The following is a 20,394-nucleotide window of genomic DNA, read 5'->3' on the forward strand; positions in this document are numbered from 1 at the left end:
AGCAAATTTATGCATTATCTGGTATTCAGCTGCAATTGCTTGTGCGAGAAAAATTTATGCCAAAGTAAAAATAACAACACCCCAACTCATCACCTTATTAAAGTGCCCTGTCCCAGTTTCACATTTATTGGGTGGGTGGGAAGGGGGAAACAAGTTTAAGTCTCTGACATAAATAACAGGATATAAAACTCTAAAAAGAAATATTTCATCAAAACTCTTACTCTAAAACTGCCTGCCATCATGCTTCTGAAGGGTAAGCTTCAGAAAAAACTTGTATATCAACAATTAAAAAAAGCTGACACATTTCCCATCCAACCTCTTGAACTCAGGTGTTCGCCTTCACTCTTCCTAAGCCCCACAAAAAAAGCTGAACACGAACACTTGACAGAAACCATCTCTTTTGGAGTGGGCTTGGAAAGAACTGACCACAGAATATGAATAACTCAGCCTGCTACTGTCTCTGCACGAACCCTGACATGGGGGCTACATCAGAGCCACTGACAAATAGGTAACACCTGTGAGAAAGGTGGTTCCCATACTGTCACAAAACCAAAATGGAAACCCCTCTCTGCAAAATAAGCCTGACAACTGAAGGATCCTTAACAGACAGCCTGATCCGAGGCGAGCAATTTTTGCTGCCCTTTGCAAGTAACCTGGCACATCTTCCCAAACAATCAAAGTCTATCTATCAGAGACACAATAAAGGGAGCACATAACAACCATGAAGAGAAAAGATGATGCAACCGAGCCTCCCAGAATCACCCTCTCGCCTCGTCGCCAAAATCCCCCAATGTCATGCTTGAACAACAACTGCAGCCCCCTAAGACTCTCTTCTCTCAAGTATGTGAGGTAAGCATCGCTTAAGCTTCTTAACAAGTTACTTATAGGGCCACACAAACCACACGCTACTCGTTACAGCTCTAAAAAGCTTAGCAGGGTTATGCTGCCTCTGACCACCTAGCCAGTTCTCCATCCAAACTGTATCAAGCTCTTTTAAGACAAGCTTTCTGAGCTATATAAATGGCATTTTAGAGTTTTCCCACCTCTCCTCCTGCTGAAGGACACCTCAAGGACTCTGAATCTCTCTGGAAAAGCTTGCATTTCAAGCACATCCCAAGGACCATCACCAGAGGCTCAGACTGACCCCTAAACATGACATAGCTAACTTTGATGGATCTAGCAGTAAGAACTAAGGAATACAGAGATCATAAGGAGTACAGATGAATGTAGCTGTATTAAAGCCTTTTCAGTTTTGTCATTCAATATGTAAAAACTGGGCAGTACATTAAGCATGACTCTGCTCTTAGCAGAAGATTTTGGACGTTGAGCAGAAGAGCACCTCAATTCATAGCAAGGCTCGCATCTCTGAACAATGTGTACGCTACTGAAAAAGCACTAAGCAGCCCTGCTGTGCACTGTTACAGCCTATTCCTCACTGCCCTACTTTCAAGGGACTAATTATTCTCTTAAGCCTTGTTTAAGGAAGGTGAGCTTACAAGAAGGAAAATCCTTCCCTAACAGTTGGTCATGTTCCTCTTCCACAGGCCTCACCTTTTGCCTTGACTATATACTCCAAGGACAGATTTAATGGATGCATTCTCAATACAAGCATTTCCAAGGCTGCAATGAAGCGCCTTGCTACGCTGACAGATCCATGTCAACTGATTTAGAACCTTGAAGCATCCTCCTTTTAAACGGCACCTAAGGAAAAAGTGAAAACTTAAAAATCATGAGCTGTTAAAGGCACAAATGCATTATTTCAATTTCTGCTATCTCTACAAGATCCAAGGTTGAAATCCCAATGATAATAAATTATCACTGGTTTATTGAGGGGGCTTGTCTGCACATTCATTGCCTGCAGAGTCTTTGAGGAGAAGTATCTTGAGCTTTCTTGTCACAGCTCGATAAGCAGCTATTTTTCTGTGACTGTCAGGCTTTAATGTAACACATCAAGACCCTTAACTAATCCTTTGTGAAGGGAGTCTGGAGCAGCTCAGCACAACTCAAGGTGGCCCAGCTTCTCAGAAGCACTGCTTCTGGAATATTTCTCATCTCTTCCATTTGACTGGCGCGACGCACTTTGTTAAGTTCCAGTTCAGAACTGCACACACCCATCCACTTCCAGCTGAAACAAGTTGTTATTCTAAGGATTGTAGATCAGTACAACCGAACAATGGAAGCAAAACATCATAACTTCTCTGTAGACAAAGCTAGCACCAATAAAGCTCTGTGCAGAAACAGGGCCGTGGGGCCTTGCCTTCATGCAGATTTTTTAACAGCGGAGTTGAAGTCTGTTAATGCAAGAGCAGTTCTCGCACATTCGAACACACACTTATTTCTTGCGATGAGGCCAGGCCTCAGATGACCCCAAGCAGCTTCTCTGTAGTCCACGCCAAGGAAGCTGCCGAATTTAGCAAACTACGCAGATTCAGAGGAAAAAGAGGACAGGCATTTATAGCTAGTCACGTCAATCACAGGCAAGACACCCCCCCCCCCGCTCCTATCTGTCAATATATATGATATAAACCACCAGAATGGTATGCCCATTCAAAATACATTTCCGAAAAAAAAGCCTCCGCTAACACTGCTACATGGTGAGTTTTCGCTGATGGAACATGCTTCATTTTTAAGGTTAAGAGGGAAACCACCGACTTTCCCAGTCTTCACGAAGAGATGCTTCAGATTTGCAGTGTTAAATCTGCCAGAAAGCATTTCCCAGTCTGCACGTCTTTCAACCATTAGCCTAGTCAGCTTGGCTTCATTCCCCCTGCATCTGCAAGTGACTACAGCAGTGGTAGATCAGCTACAATTCCCACTGGGAGTTTACTCCTATTCCCTAACTGTTGTCAAATGACTTATTTCTCTGCGTTTCCCAACTCTGATCTTCAAGCCAAGTTCAACCCCAGAAGAAAACGCAGCTCACATGCTCGTTTATACCACAAAACCTCCGAACAGAAGACAGACCACACTGGGCGCAAGATAGGCACACAGGAAGACCTGCATTCCCTGAAACTTCTGACATGCAGACAAGCTATTAAAAGTCAACAGTATTTTGCTTCAACAGTATCGGACAGCAAGCGATCCTTCTTTGTCCACGTATTTTCATGCCCAATCACAGATACTGAGACAGAGATTTATCAGATCACAGGGCAAGAGAAGTAATGGGAAAAGAAATAAAGGATTAAATAGCTTGTATTATGTCACAACAAGTTACTGTTACCCTCAGGACTAAACCACAGACCTCCTGATGCCTAATGCACTGCTTTATTGACTCCAACACCATGTCTCCCATCTCTGGGAAACTCCTCCCGTCCCCAAAACTTCAAAGGCAATAACAGCTCTGTGTTTTCCCGGAGCAAGGCCCTCCTGACAGCCTTTATAGAAGCCCACCACCAGCACCCACCGCTGCTCATCTGACAGGACCAGCTATCCTCTGCAGCCATGGTGATTACCACGCATTGTTGTTGTGGGAAAAGGAGCCCACAATGCTACGGTTCCGTGAAAGCACGATCAACCTTTGCGAATCCAACAGACACTTAAAAGGCTCTCTGCATCACACCAATTGACTTGAAAACTACTGCTCAGTTTGGATCCGGGGTGCACACAAACCTAATGCTGAAGACACTTCCTTCTCCCAACCACCAAGCTGTTCAGTTACAGCAAAAACCAAGGAAAACCCATTTCCCTGCTAGACAAAACTCCAATTTTCATTCTGTAGTGGCACCTCGAACTCCCTCTCACATCTAAAAGCCACCAGAACAGTTTTCCTCAGTCAGAACAGCCTTGGGGGGAGGGGAGGGGGGGGAAAGGGCAGTTTCCCAACTGCTGCATCTCAAAGCTTTAAAAACCCTTGTACAACACCAGACCTGCATCAATTAAGAAAAAAAGGGGGGACACTAACAGGTTTTTTTCTTTTCCCCCACCTCCTTTTTCACCTGGTCAGGATCAAGACTATATACCAGGCATCTACATGAACTGCTTCCCAGGGAAATCATAGCAGAAGCGCAGCATTTTGATAGTGTCCTGCGTGAAACCAACTTCCCTTCAAGACGGGACCCAGAAGCAATACAGCAAGACTACCTGTCCAGAAGGGGCACAAAATGGCTCTATGGTCTGGGTGTTTACAGGAGCAGACGGCTTTTTCAGATATGTTTTCCACAAACCTGCACTAGTGGTACCGTGTCACAAGAACTCCAGTGACTTCAACATGTTGCTTAAAGTGCTCAGGGTTTGTCTGAACACAGATCACGCACTGCATGCTTCCATTACATCAGCTGTTATAAGGCATAAGAGACACTTGTGGCAGTTATATCATGGTATATAACCATCAGACACTTATTACTAAATCACTTGCACAGTAATAAAGATGCATACCAAAAACTGCATTTCTGAGTAGAACATAGTGAGGGTAAAAGGCTTAAGTTTCCCCCCAGAGCATCCCATTTTCTCTTTTTAATAGAATCCAATGTGGAAGTTAGCATAAAGCCTCAGTAACAACAGCCAACCTGAAATTTGCCATTTAAAGGATGATAGACCAACCCTAGGGCAGCAAAACTGCATTTTGTGGTAGTAGCAGAGTGGGTTGATGAATTGTAGGTAACAAAGCATGGCAGAAGCCTTCTCAGCCTCAGGTGAGGCATGCACCCCACTGCACCCACCAGCTCTCTCCCTGCCTTCTCTGCCACAATGTTAGGAAGGGTACAAAGCAAAACAAAGTCCAAAATACCATCAAAGATGGAAGAAACCTTGTCGTGCACTGCAAACAAAAAAAATACTGTCACACAACGCACTCCCAACCCCTCCCTGTCTGTCCCCCCTCCATGGCAGCAGACTGCCTCTTTGCTTGTGCTCAGAAAGATGAAGATCTACTTCAGAGGAAAAGGCGTGTCAGTGGCAGACATCCATCTCTCCCAGCACAGCAAGAAAGAAAAGCTGTTTGCCTCCCACTCCAGTCTGCCTGTTTTGCCCGCTATGTATAACCTATACTCCCTCCAGAACCGTTTTTTCTCCTGTAAGACAACATAAAATAAAAGCCTTGAAAAAGAATACACTGCAAAAACAAAGACCACCATTTTAGACAAACAGTATGTTCACTACCCTCAGTGAAGGAATGATGCTCAGCAGCCCCACCGCTCCTTTTCACCTAAGCTGCGTATTTCTTCCACATCATTCCTGTTAAAAAAAGGCTTCTCAGATTCTCAATTCTGATCACTCTCGCACATACTCCGACACGTGCATTTCAGGCATCGGGTCTACAGTCACCAAAGAGACACACAAATTTATTCTATCAATCGCTGTCCCTACTGAGCATAAAACACAGTGAGCAAGTGCCCTGAACTGCATAACAACGGTCGGTTTTGAAACAGAAATAGTTTTACACTGCCCACATGTTTTATTACACAAATTTGGCAGGAAATCATTCCCTTCTGTAAGAAGTTCTGGTCGGCTGTTCTTCACAATAGCAAGCAAGTGCTCTGCAAGGAAGGATGAAGCAGCAGAAGGGAACAGGGACATGTGGAGGAGGGACAGGATGAACGCACAAACAGCTACTCTGTTTGAGTCCAACTCAGAATTCCCTTCGGCATGAATGAAACACTGATGTGTGCATGGGCTTGTTCACAGCAATACAGTATCAATTTGTGTGCAGAGATGTAAAACAAAATGCAGGAATGCTGGGACAATTTCTTTCTCCCTGCAATGCAATGCGTAGCTTAGCGCACTTGCAGCTTTTCCCTTCCCGTCAAAGTGATTAGAGCATCAGGCTCCCGTACAGGGCGCAGGGGTGCAAGTATAAGATGACTCCATCCCGCTCTTCATGGTCTTAACGCAATATGCTATCCCAGGGACTAAAAAAAAATGAAAGATACCTTATGCACATCCCACAAGTCACCTTTCTGATGCTAGCGGTAGCTCCTTTAGTCAAGCCCCGTTGTGCTAAGTGACCAACAGACAAGACACGGGGACACTAACACACATTAGAAAGAAGCAAAACTACACATAGTGGCAAAAAACATATTGTTACTGGAAAGACCAAACATTTTGTTACTACAACAAAAGAAAAAAAAAAAGGAGACACAGCAGACACTGGCATTTTGTTTCCAAACTCCTCAATGTTTAAGTAGAATTGCTATTCTGTTTAGCATATGCAGGTTTCGCTACCATTCCCTCCCACCCTAACTTCCAAAGGTAGGAAACACCAAAGAGACCAGCCACGGTGCTACTGCCTCCACGTCACCATCGCAGCAGAGCCAGGAGACTGAAGAATGGCTCCTTCAGGAAAGCACTTCCAGTCAAGATCAGCAAGCAGGGTTCAACCCAAGCAAATCCAATGCTACATGCCATTCAATTGCATAGGGAACCACAGAAATCCCTTTTTTTATCCTGTGCAGCTGACAATTAGCAACTTGCTAGTATATACTGCCTCCAGAAGTTCTGGGGTCTGCATCCAGCTGAACCCATCAGGAGCAGGGAGGGGAAAGCACACGTCCTTAGAGGGATTCTGCTTTCCTTCATGTGATTATCCTGCTGAAAACTCCCTGCACCATCCCTCATCATGCAGCATAGCCAATTCCAAGTAGCATGTAGAGACTTTCATGAAGTTAGCCAAAATCAGTTTGGGAAGATATAACTAGTTAGGTCAAGAGCTTGGAAATTATTTTGAGTCATTCCAGTCTTGTTTATTGGTATTTATTCTTGTCCTGTAAATTAAATGGAGAAATAGCTACGCAACTATCCCAAAACAAGTGACCGCACCTACCAACATAAAAACTGAGCCCAACAAAAAAGTGAAATGGAACAGACTGAAACATAAGGCGGGTTTCCTTTCCTTTTTCAGAATTTACAATGGAAGCCTTTTTTTCAATAAAGGAACTGGCATGGCCTAGTTAACCAGTCTTCCCTTCCGATGAGAAGGGAGAGGATAAAGTTACAGTAGGAGACAGTCAAGTTCAGTATCCGATTAGAATTCCTATTGTTACTGCCTGGGGGACTGAGCGCAGAGGGAATTATTTCTAATCATTTCAACTCTTTTGGTTAAAATTCTGACAGGCTTGATAGCCACCGAATTCTTCCTTCAATACAAACTAGTGTTAGGCATACCTAATAAATGAATTCCAATTTTTTTTGCTCTACTTGGCACACCCAACCGAAAGCTTCTGCATACTGAACAGATTTGAACAGTTTTTCCAGACGGTAAATTAACAGACTTGTGAAAGTAGCTCAAGCATTTGACTAAATCCATATCTATCTTTTTCCCCCTCTTATCAAAAAGAGGTCCCATCAAAAAAAAAAAAAAAATCAAGGTTTAAGGACAGAGCAAAGACAGCAATTTTAAGTGGAGTCCTTCATTTTCACCCTTTGCTTTGCATGCCAGATGTAAACATCAATGTGCAAAGTTCCTTCAAACCACTACTACAATTTTGATTTCTGCTCTCCCCTTAATGCTTCTGATCACATCTGTTCCACAAAGACATTTTAGCATATTTATTCGATGTTTACGTGAACATAGCTCCGGTATTGGCTTCTCAGTAGGACAAATTGCATCATGACTCGTTTCCTCCCCTTTCCTCCCTGAGCACAAACGACATTCAGATCACAGATAAAACCCCTAGTACAAAGTTCCTTTTCCTATTACAAGACGCTTGTCCACAATGAGAGACAGGAATAACACATTTCTTCCTATAACAACATCTAAGATGTTCAAGTCCATCATCTACTAGCAGTAATGTTGCTGGTTCAAGTGCAACAGAATTGAAGAAACCCTGCAAAAACTGTGCAACACGGGAGATGGTGGTCAAAGCCACAAAGAACCACCACTATTTACGCTAGCCAGTTACCGACATCTCTTTTTCGCACGATTTCGATGCTGAGGCCGTATAATGGGTTGTTTTGAGCGTGGGTTACAGCTTTGGTGCACGTGACTTCCTATCACTCAACACAGCCAGCAAATTCCAGCATGGCAAAGATCTGAAGAGATTTCACGCACACGCAGGAAAAAAGGGACAAATACCTTTGCCACAAAAATAACCTTTCACACATTTCTACAGAAGTTTAAAGACAGGATTGGGGGGGGGGGGGGGGGATCTAAATTAATTCACCTGACTAAAACGTCTCTCTCAATTCTCTTACTGTTTTTGATTAAGTGTCTGATTTGAAGGAACAGCTTGAAAGACAGAAGACTCTGGGTTAGAAAAGGCCTTTGCAGATCACCTCATCCCACCTGCTAGTCAAGGACTTTGTTAGGTTATCCCAATTAGCAAGACACTCACTGGCACACACAGCCACTGAGTAACAGTGACCTTTTCAATAGTGGTTACCCAAGTACAAAGTTACTTACTGCCTGAAACGTTCCTCACACAATAATCGCATTTTCATATTACTGTATGAAGAACAAATGGTTACTGAAAAAGAGAAAGCAACAAAGCATATGTAACAAGAATGGTTTCCAATTGTACCATCACACTTGTAATCTCTTCCTGCCCATGAAGGAGAAACAGCTTAAGACCCAAAGAAATCACATCTACCAGCTTTTACTTCTTGTCTCACAAGGAAACCCAGATCCAGCAGCTGAAAATTAGATCCTTGCCCTGCAAAACAGCCCTAACCAGCTAACTGGAAGGGGGGAGTAACAGAAATCAAAGATAGGATTTGCTGTTCTAGAAGACTGAACGTACACACTTGTTCTAAGCTCTTTGCCTCACACACCACAGGAAAGGCTGGCAGAGGCGGCGGTGTTAGGAGGAGAGCAGTTTCAAGGGAAGGGGAATCACCTTCCCATGCTTTGTTTGAAAGCACTAGACAACGTACAGAAAAAGCCCTTGGGAGCCAGCCAGGCAGCTTCACTCTAGTTTCCACTCACCTTCGCCAAGCTGCAAAAGGAGGAGCTAGCAGGGCCTGGGTGATGCCATCACTGCTCCTCAGTCAGACTGACACCATTCTGTCAACTCCACCGAGCCAGGGGAAGAAGGCAGCAGCGCAAGGATTTTGTGCTACATAAACAGTTGCATAGTAGAACAGTAAGCTGCGCAGAGTATCTCAGCCCTCAGAAAGCCCTTCTTTTCTCCAGCTGATTCAAGGAAGGGGCAAAATAAAACATATTTCTCCTCTAAAATTTCCTAAAAACTCATATGACATTACCAGCCAAACAGAGACATGGTACAAGTTCTAGCATCCTGGTCTTCCTACTCACCTTTGCTGCACACATACACACTAGGGGGATTAGTGCCACCTCCTAAATGTAAGGTGCCTGATGGATTTTGGCCTCCTCCGTTAGTATCTTCAGCTTGCTTTCCTTCAGGCCGGTTTTCTTCCCTGAACAATGCTTCAGACAAGGCATGTTCAGCTACCTTCAGTTCCCCCTCACACAGGCAACTCCTGGAACCTAAGTTCACCTCAGAACAATTTAGTCCACACCCTGAAACAGCAACCGAAACTACTCGTTTTCCTTTAAGTTTGGGCAAACTAGGGCATGATCAGCTAGCTATTGACTAACACTAGCACACTGACCAGATGCACAAAACATAAGGTCATACCCATTCTTCAGCAGAACACACACCCCGGGAAAAAGTCAATTTCTACTTCAGACAACAGCACAACTTCACAGCACCACAGAAAGGAGGAGTGCAGCTCTTGTCGTACTTACAGAGCTCCATACTCTCCATACAGAGCACCCTTGCTCCTTTGTACCAGCCTCAACTAAACATTTTAAAGGTCATGGTGGGGGGGTGACATCACAGCATTTAAGTGGGGGTCATCTTGTTAACATTAGCTCAATATTCCTTAAGAGAAAACCCACTTAAGAAGAATCCTACTACCTTGGACGCCGTCAGGAAGACAAGCTGTTCATCACCTAGGGTTTGGGACTAGATACGGTCCAGTCTTAGTAATGATGCCTTAATGAAAGGAATACTACAGCAGTGCTCCTACTTACTTGGAAATAACACGTGAAGGAGCTGTTGCTCTGGCAGACAATGTATGAACAGCTGCAATGGATCACTAGGCAATGCTGGATCACATTAGTAGCCAATGGTGACTTCATATAGGCAAACTCTTCAAAAAGAGAGGCAAACAGGTAGAAAGTAAACAAAGCAAGATTACCAAGAAAAACTATAAGAAAACAGGGAAAGGATTAGCCTGTCTAAGAGCTGGGACATGGGAAAGCTACTAACGCCCAAAACGGAGATGCTGTAACCCCAATTTTAATCTTCTGACCAGGAGACTACAAGGTTTATCAATATTAAAAGCCTTGGCTTGCTAAAAAAAGTTGCACTGCAGAGGCCTCCCTGATGCCTGAGCATGCATTATCGACATTACTCTTCTACGCCATGTTTGCTCTTCCCTCCACTGCTATTCCATCAAGCACTCCTGTACTCAGGCAGGATAGTCTCCACTTTTGGTCCATATAAACTACATGCCACTGTCCACACCGTGGCTCAACTAGGCTACTGAAGGTGTAACAGATGATCCTTCCTTATCACCTCACTTCTTAGGGACATCAGTGGCAGCTACCTACAAAGCAATACAGGTAGGACCTTAAGGGTTATTAACATCCCTGTGACTCTAATATAAAATTGAAGCAACTTCTGCAGTTAGAAAATACTCCCACTATCACGGTAAGAAATGAAGGTTTGTACACAATGATTTTCAGTTTCAGTTCAAGGTCAGTGAAAGATGTTTACCTTAAGCTAGGAAGCTAAAGGATTATTTTAAAATTCACTTACTAAGGACACAAAGAAATTGCCACATGTGGGCCTGTGTTATACCCCAGTCCGCTTCTCTTAAGTCAAGTGCAAACAAGCTTTCAAAGAACCTGAAGGTCAGAACACATGGTTGCTTCTCTTGCAAAGTCTCAAGTCAACACAGGGAATATAAATTCACCCCTCTACTGTCATAAGCTTCTCAAGAGGTTTTCTGTGCTGTCAGTCTGAGTTCAGGACACAATACAGACCACACCCTCATCTGTCACAACAAAACATATCTCCTCTTCTCCCAACCACAAAAATGTTTCTGTTGACTAGCTCAAGCACCAAAAACACACCTATGGGTTTATGCCTCTCTGAATACCACAGCAAGGTCTCCAGTAGCATAATTTTTCCTTCACCAGCATATGCGAGCCAAAAACTGAAAAGTTATACCAACAAAAAAAACGCCTTGCTGCCAGTTAGGTCACACATCAATGAAGAAGTATGGCCAAGATAGACCTATCAGAAGAACCAAATGAGCAGAAGCTAACTGCAGATTAAACCCATGGTACTTAAATTTTCTTCAACTGTATTCCCCCACAGCACTCTCAATACTAGATTCAAGCAACGGAGCCAAGACCATGTTCCTCTTCAGCTGACAGCAGCAAAGCCAGCTCAAGTTCTGCATTAAGTACACCTTCTTTGAAGGTGGGCTACATGCATGGCAGCCAGAACGCCACATTAAATCCTCCAGGCTGACAACCATTCCTCCCTGCAGCTGTATTGAACTTGCTCAAGAGCTGTTTTAGTTTTATCCGCTGATATAAAAGTAGTAGGTGGGAAAAATTATTTCTAACAGAGTCCTGCAACTTTAGTAATGCAATAAGCAGAGACTATGCTTTCACTTCAACTTGTTTCGTCGTCTCCGCCAAATAGTAGCCTTCACCCTAGGGCAAGCTAGAATGTGTGAACTACAAACTACTTGATTACTATCTACCTTTTTAACTCAAAAGTGATTTTTTGCCCCAGCAGCACCCATGCACTTCTTGCAGTAAGGACCTCTAACACAATTTGAACCTGCCTCTATGCTAACTGAACCTAAGTGTTTTAAGCTACAACGAACTTAGAGGTGAAAACATTCTTGAAGATTTTATGAAGAGGCAAGGACTGATCCCTGCAAATTTTACTAAGGACTAGGCAGTACCAAGTCTGCCCAAAAAAACCAGAGACCATAGATTCTGCTGCCTAAGCAAGAGTTCTTCTCTCAATCTTCATGCTGCTGTCTTCAAATGAAGATCAGACACTGCTCCACAGGAAGGAAAGAAAAAAGGCCCTAAAACATGAAATAAAAACACACACTATAAACACATTGTTCAAAGTCACAACAGAAACAAGTTCTGAGAGAAACAAGTTTTACTTCTCGACCCATATTTTGAACACAAGACAATTACATTGCTTCTACTGAAGCACTAAGAAGCTATGAACAGCCTCCACTGCTACCACGGTATTTCAGAGATTGCTGCCTGAACAACAGATTCAGTCATAGTCTACTCACAACTCAACTAGATAAGCCATACTTGATCTTTAAAGATGTTTTACCTGGATACGGTCAGTCTCACAACCAGGAAAAGAATGTGTGATGAAATTACCAAAAGATAAGTCCGCATCCTACTCTGAGAAGTAAAATATAATTTAGTTCACACGTACAAACCCAAAACGCTGCTATACTGACAGAATTAATTTGCCTTTCCAAACAAGCCTATTAATAAATACCAAGTATTTTATTTATTTGACAAATTACGGAGCTGCACATGACAATTACAGTTGAAGTAAAGGAGGGAAAAGAGGAAAAAGCTTTCAGCATTCAAGGAGACAAGTACTGAAATATTTGTCTGGTGGCAGAAAGCCCAGTTGCCTTTTGGTCTTCCTACCTCACCACAGAAAGCCAGCCACACAGACTGATACTGGTATAGATGTCCTGTTCATCCACCTGTACCAGTTCCTTAAGCACACACTGAGCAATTGTATTAACATTCGGGATGCAATTACACTGAACAGTTCCAAAGTTCACAAGGAAGTTAACACCAACACAAAGTAGTTCTATTGATTTAAAACGTTAGAGCAACATAAAGAGCATCACGGAAAGCACAGTTTCGTTTAAATTTTGACAGGGGCTAACAAGGTAGCAGCTTCTTGTTACAATAAGGAATACATGCAAATGTTTTGAGGAGTCACCGGGCAACAAAATCATGGGTTTTTTTGCAAAACCAGAAAAACCACAGGTCAACAACAATGAAAAAATATATTTCCTTGAACTGTTACAGCTAATATGATCTGGAATAGAGATCTATGTCACTTTGAACCGAAGTTTCACTTCACGGTTCCTCGGCAGGGCTCTCTTCGTTCAGCCGAAATAGCGTTTTCAAGTTTCACTCACACAAGGAGGAGAAAATGCCATTTATTTCATAATGCAGGACCTACTTCTGCAGAGGAGATAAAAGCAGACTATACTTAAGGCGACTGGGAGCACAGTAACAGAAATTACACAGGCCTAAGACATACTTGGTGCAAAGAAATAGGGATGCTAGCAAAAGTAATAAAATAAAAAAATAAAAAAAGAGGAGTTATGACAGGCGCTGGTTCTGCAGAAGGGCCGAGGCTGGAGCGGTCTTACTGCAATGTCAGCCGCGGGCAGGCAGAGGGGCTCCCGAAAGCGCTGCCTGAGGGCGCAGGAGGCCTCTCACCTCGCCCCGCGGCGCTCCCACACCCGTGCAGGGGTCCCCCCCCTACGCGGGGTGCCGGCCCCCAGCCCCGCCGGGCGCCCGGCCGAGAGCGGCCCGGGGGGCCGGGGCGGGGGGAAGGCGGGCGGGCGGCCGCGGGGGCTCGGCGCTCCCGCCTAGGCCCGAGTCTGCCTCCGCTCCCAGACCCAACTCCCGCCGGGCCGCGGGGGCCCGCCTGCCCTGCGGCGGGACGCACGGAGGGAGGGAAGGACGGCGGGAGGGGCGGGCGGCCGGTGTCCCCGGCAGGCCCCGGGCTGCCCCCCGCCGCTCCCCCGGGGCTCCCCCCGCCGACCCCGCGCACCCCTTTGTTCTGCGGCCCTCTCCCGCCCCTACCTCCAGGATGTCCTCCAACACGTACGCCTCCATCGCGGCGGCCGCCGCCTCCGCCCTGCCTCACCGCCCGGCCATGCCTCACCTCCCTCCCTGCCGCCCCCCGCCGCCGCCGCCGGGACGGACGGACGGACGGACGGACGGGCTGCCGGCCGCCCGGCAGCAGCACGCTCGCCTTCCGCACCACCCCCCCGCTGTCAGCACGGGAACAGGAAATGGACTGTTCCACGCCGCGCAGGGCGGGCGCCTACCACCCCAGCGCGGGGGGGCCCGCCAGCGGCCCCGTCGGGGCTCTCCCCCTCCCCCTTCTCCTAAAGCACCTCACTATTTAGAAAACAGAAAGAAGAAATAAAGAAAATAAACCCTAACAAAACTAGCATAATGCGTTCCACCGCCCTCCCCTAGCCATTACCTCAGCGGCTGGGGCTTTTCCTCACCTTCCTCCCTGTGCCACCCACTGTTCCAGCACAACCCAGCAGAGCTCCCACCTCACACAAAAAAAAAAAAACCATCACCGGGACCCTCAAAGTGTTGCCAAGGCCTCGACCAACTCATGCACCCCAAAACTGGGCACACTGGCTGGCCCAGCTGCCGCCACCAGGTCCCCTCCCAACAGGAGCGCCATGCGGTCTCCTCAGGGCACCCCGGCCTGCTGACGGTCCCTGGGTGCTGCGAGGGCCTGACAAGCTCTTGGGGTGCACACCAGCAACGCTGGGGATGCTTTGAGGTGCATACTCATTCTGACCCCATAAAGTTCACAAATCCATTTCTCGCCGTTTTCCTTGGGCCTATTTATTGCCATCCTATCCTAACCACTCTTGATAACAAAGCACACTCCTCAAAAATGTTAAAAAACCCCCAACTCTTAGATTAAGCAGATCTAGAGCATGGCTCACAGATTTTCTGTGCTATGATCTGACTTCCCATTACAGCAAAACCTCCTAAAACCAACTAACCCACCTCAAGCGCGGCTTCTAAGACCGCCCCATCGTTCCCTCCTCCACTGCTCAAGGGAAATGCAGGGTGGCAAGAATTCCACGAACAGCCTGACTCCAGTAACAACGGTAGTGACCATGTCAAACAAGGTCTCCACACAGTAATTTTGAGAACCATCATCATCTCTACACTTCTTGGCTTCACCCAAAACAAGCAGCGATAACTTGGACCAAGAAAAATGAAGTTTTACATGCTCCTTCAAACACTAGGTGACAGTGATACTCATTCTGCACCTAGCAGGTCTGAATCAGTGAGCAAACATATCTGCAGCTCTCAAAGCAGTTAATTTTCCAGCTCAAAAAAATATAGCATAATAAATCTTGTCAACTCTACAAAAAAACTCCTCTCTCATGAACTCATTTTAGCAGTTCACAAAAGGGTCTAACGGCCAAACCAATTACAAGTCACATTTTGACTTGAATAAATGCTAATAGTAATCACTTCTTTTAATCGATATCGTCTTTTTTTAAAAAAAAAATCTCTAATTATAACAAATACTCTCATAACAGCAAAAATACTTTTACCTGGCTTCAGACTGATGACCAGGCCGACTGCTAACATGACAATGAGAATTTCTAGTTCATCAGGCTAAATTTTAGGCACAACCACGTTTTTCTGCTAACACTTCTGTCCTTTAACCTAGAGAAGTGGGAGATACATCCTGCTCACCTATCAGAAAGCCCCTCATTTTACACAAACTCCACACCCGCTCAGGCAGTCCATACTGGTTTTCCACCCTAGGGAACACCCTGATTTTACACTGTTTTTACTAGAATTCATTCAAGAAGCACCTCCTCTGTGGACTGTTTATCTTTGACACCATACAACTTGTCTTGAGCCTGTTGCTAGAATTTATTATGTCCTAAATAATTCGTGTCACAGAAGACTTTTTATGCTATTCATCAAATACCTTACTGATTTTGCCTGTTCAGGTGGTCAGGTTTCCTTTCAGAGGTACTATACTGGAAGAGTTAACTGATAAATCCAGCCATTACTATTCTGTCTGCTATTCAGCCAGATTTGGTTTGTTTGTTTAAGTTCTAGGCAATATACAAAGAAAAACCTAATGACTTATCCTTATAGATTAACTCTGAGGACAGGACAACTCTTGTCAACGTTTATCATAGACTTCAACTCACTTAGGTTTGTCTTCAGAGTATTTGCCGCAGGATCACTTCTAGTAATGCCTTCCTATCAAACGTCACTGGGCTTGTGTACCTATGGAAGCGAAAGCTCAGCAGTCTAAAGTTAGATAGTCAGGAGTATTTGTATGTGTCTTAGCTGCCTTGAGGGAAATGAATCATACAGACATCTACGTATCACAGCCCACGTTCCGTAGGAAACTGTTGTCCATGCGAAGAATCACAGGACAAAATTCCATGGTTTCTCACAACTAGTGTTTTCAAGTCAGCATTTCTAATATCCTTAGCAGCCCCTTGCAACTGATCCTGTGTACCTGCAACCTAGCACTTACACACTAATATCAGCCCCAATACAAAGCTATTCCTGCCAACTTTAAGGATTCCTTTACTTATATATATATATATTTAAAAAAAAAACATGAAGAAAACACCCCCAGAACGCAAAACAGCCATCACCTCTTACCTAACACTCGTGTCTCAAAAGACTAGCTATTGAGTCATTTGAGCATCAGAAAGGATTAACAGATACCTTGTCCCACACACACAAGCATAAAACACACAACTAAGCACTGAGAATAAGATACTTAACATATAACAAAAAAGATTTTCAAATGGGAAGATGTCATAACACAGGAACAAAAGAAGTTGCCTGTTCCACACAAAGCAAACAGAATAGCATCACCTTCTTTTCAGGAGAAGGACAAACAAGCTCACCTCAAGAGCTGAACCATTTCCCGTCCCACTTGGAAGACAACAGTTCGTTCTGTCTGCAACAACATAACGTCCTTCACAAAACCATAACCAAAAGCATAATCCAGATCTTCTCAAGTTGTCTTACACCATCAGAAACGCGACAAGGAGTCAGGTTTTACGTGTGAGCAATGAGGGCAAACAAACAACCAAACAAGCTAGATAAGCCGCTGAAGGCAAGACACCCTCAACATTTGGTTGCTTTCACACTCAAAATCCTGATACCCCAATCCCCTTCGTGCCCCTGTTGCTCCCTCACTCCTCCCCTCTCCCGGCCCACCTTCATCTGCAGCCCTTTGGTGCAATCTTAGAAGTAAGCATTCATTTGCCAAACAACATCCACTACTTCACTTAGTACTTCAAAAAAAATTTGTAGTCTGGAACACCAAATGCTAAAAACACCATTCCCAGTTCTTCAGTAAAATGTAAAGGCTATAATGCAGGCTTCCATTCCATTCCTACATGAGAAAGAGTTATCGGGGGGGGCAGGGAGGGAGGGGGAAGAAAATCCAAGCAAACAAAGAAAACCCATCTAGATACCCATGATTAATTTCTTTCATATTTTGACTGTGTGACTTTGCAAAACTTCAAGATACATTTCCTGACCTGAGCATAAAACCCAAAGGTGAACACAAATCCATTTCTTCCTGGCTTTCAAGTCCAGCTCCATAAATTACTGCAACTAGCTGTTTTTAGAAAAAAAAATTGTTATCCTTTTGAAACATCTCAACTTCTATTTGAAAGCTTGTTATCTTTGTTTTGTCTTACTCTGAAGGGCATGATCTAGTCAGTGCTCTCATCTATTACTACCCACTACTAAAAAGCAGCCGTCTGCACAAGTGGTACCTTAAATCAAAGCAGCCTTCCAAGTCATGCACATCCATCATGTTTTCTTATTACAGTCCCCTTACATTCTGTAAGCCTGAAACGCAAAAAAGCCCTTATGTTCCCCACACAGAAGGTGGGAGAGTAAACATCTGAAGTGCAGCTTGAAGAGACAAACTTAGCACGACACTGCTTAAAACCAGGGGAAAGTGAGTCCTATTTCAAGCTATGCTGAAGCGTGTTATACCAAAGGGAATCCCGAGATAGCATTCTGTGAAAGCCAAAGCCAGGGCTGAGTTACAAATGGAGGTTGGTTTACTCTCCGCTGTGTTTCCCATACAGCACTGCTAACTACAATTAAGTGAAAAGCAAATGATTTGACCAAAGTGAGAATAAAAGCATCTGCAAGAACACAGTTGTTCGTGCAGGGGGAATTACACAACGGAGCTATAAATGCTCAAGTGCTAGACAGCGGAGAGTTTTTTAAAAGATTCTTAGTTTCATCTTCCAGTACCACACAGGCCACCACGAATTTTGAACTAGCATCGCTCAGATTACGTCACCCTGAAACACGAGCATTTTATCAATTGATCCGAGACAGATTCTGGCACCCAGAAACGCAGGCATTCGAACAACCGATCAGACAATTCCCACTCTTATATCACAAAAGCACATTGTTATCTATTTACAACCGATCAAGCAGTACTGGTCACCAACCGCCCCAAAGCATATAAACACACTTTTTTGTGTGTTTTCAGAGTCACAGAGCTCAGTGTCAAGGTTGGGTTATTTAAACTGTGTCCCACGCGATGCTAACACCTTACTCAGCAGAACCATGAGGTGCATTCATTACTAAAAAACCAAATCATTCTGAGATGGAAAAATAAGAGTTGGAAAGAGCCCCTTCAACACAGTACAAACTCATCTCTCAGTCATCCCCTTTAGCATGGCTTTCCCAAGTATTTCTCCTTCCAGCAGTAGGTACAGTCCTAACAAGGTGACTTCAGATAGAAGCAAAAAGTGCCTGAGACCGTTAAGACCAAAATGCAAGGGGGGTTTCCAGCCAAAATTTTGCGACATTCCCATTTTCTGCTAAGTGCAGAGCGCCGAGAGGCAAAAGCCCCACCACTGTCACATGAAACACCTTGCAAGCTGAGGCATATATCACAAACAACATGTACTTGAACGTTTTGACTATGACAGCATACGTTTGCAAAGAGAAGCCTGTCATATCATATGGATTAGAAATGCCCATGACATCAGAAAATTAATCCACAAAGGGGAAAATTCCATCATTAAAACTTTCAGATGACCAAGTTTCCTCCTAACACAAAACAAAAAAAACATCATAAGATACATGAGCACTCACTTATATCCTAGAGAAACATTCAGTGTGCAAGTAGATGTGCAGATCACTTTTTCGAAGGCTGCTTCAAACTTGTGGTTGAAAGACTACGTGGGTCAGAAGCACACCCAAGTTACAAGCAGTAAAGCAGTGAATATGGAGGTGTAGTACGTCAGAAAGCAACCCGTTATAGATTCTGTCCCGAGCTTTATCATTAGTACTGGGAGACTGCTCCTTTTACTGCCCAAGGGGAGAGCAAAAAACATGTTTAAGACACGAAATCACCTACAGAATAATCAACAACAACAAAAAAATCAGTCACATGCCATGACAAGTCATCACACACTGAAGGGGTGATTTTTTGTAGTCTGCACTTCCTTTATTCTGTTTTAAAGGCTGCAGAAGTGGATGACCAAACCAGCACTTCAAACGCAACCACCTCATAAAAATCTAGGAAGCCAGTCTCCCTCTAAAACAGATGCAGTTACTGAAGCTATTCTGTTTTCAAGAATATGCAGTCATCAAAATTATCGTAAAGATAGCACAGGGAAAAGACAAAAAATAAAAAGCAAGAACCCTAACTTAATTGGGCAACACACTAACAAGTAAACAAGTCAAAATGACACGCTACAATTATCTACCACCTAATGTACATCTCCTTCTGCTAATACTAGCTTTCAGCTCTGTGTTGGGCCCATTTCTTCCTTTTTTAGAAAGTCATGATACTCCTACCCACATTCATTTTGCTGGACCGAGCCAAGTTTCTCCTATCTGCTCTGAGAGTAAAAACGCAGTTTTTCAAAACCCTCTACAACCAAGTCAGAACTGAATGTTTCTGCAAACCGACAGGGTACGCACCACATCAGTTCACTGCCTCGGAAAACTGCAGTAGTATTTATCAACCTTCATCACGAACTACATCCCCACCTGTGCATATACCTTTCATCACTCCATCATATCAGTAGCTAGCTCATATAGCCACTAAGACACTACACATGCTCTTCTCAGGTACTTCTTATACCATCAGGGTTTTGGGGTGGTTGTTTTTTTGAAGAAAAATCTCATTATACTGCAAAAGTATGACCTCATCTTTTCAGTAGTTTGCATCACTTATCACTTGGTGCATTTTGTTAAGTCCCTTAGTTCTATGTGTACACACACACAAAAATATCTTTAAACCTACCATTTCAGCTTCTCTCTCCAGACAGATTCGTCAAACCCCTACTCTTGATTCCCAGTGGTTAGCGATTACATGAAATCAAGTCAGTCCAAAACCGGACCTCAGGAACCGTCTCCAGTCATGACCCCCACCTGTTTTTTCTATTTTCACATAGTAAACTGTTTTCTTTTTCTTCACTTCTTACAGCAATCACACCCCCGCAGTTGTCAACCTGACTAGATTTCCGACATCCTTCAGGTAGGTGCTTTAGTGAATTTCAAAGCAAAGAAATCTACTTTTTCCCTTTCCCTCTTCCTGAACATTCCAGACTTTTCTGCCAAAAACTGCAGAGGAGCATTCACTGAGTTTTACCATCACAACATGATCC

The 20,394-nt window shown here is 44.1% G+C and overlaps 1 protein-coding gene across 6 annotated transcripts in view; it reads right to left on the reverse strand.

Annotated features, from left to right (window-relative positions):
- The window catches only part of ANKRD17 (ankyrin repeat domain 17), a 93,757-nt gene that overhangs the window by 59,101 nt on the left and 14,262 nt on the right, over window positions 1-20,394 (reverse strand). The window contains exon 1 of one of the 6 annotated variants that reach the window (XM_064450736.1): window positions 13,793-13,957. The exons of the other annotated variants lie outside the window; for them this stretch is intronic. Coding sequence (XP_064306806.1) covers window positions 13,793-13,825 — 33 coding nt within the window. The 5' untranslated portion in view covers window positions 13,826-13,957. Of the gene's footprint in view, window positions 1-13,792; window positions 13,958-20,394 lie in introns of those variants that run through there. 6 annotated transcript variants of the gene reach the window in all.

The sequence above is a fragment of the Phalacrocorax carbo genome, chromosome 4 (assembly GCF_963921805.1).
Source record: "Phalacrocorax carbo chromosome 4, bPhaCar2.1, whole genome shotgun sequence".
Classification (NCBI taxonomy): domain Eukaryota; kingdom Metazoa; phylum Chordata; class Aves; order Suliformes; family Phalacrocoracidae; genus Phalacrocorax; species Phalacrocorax carbo.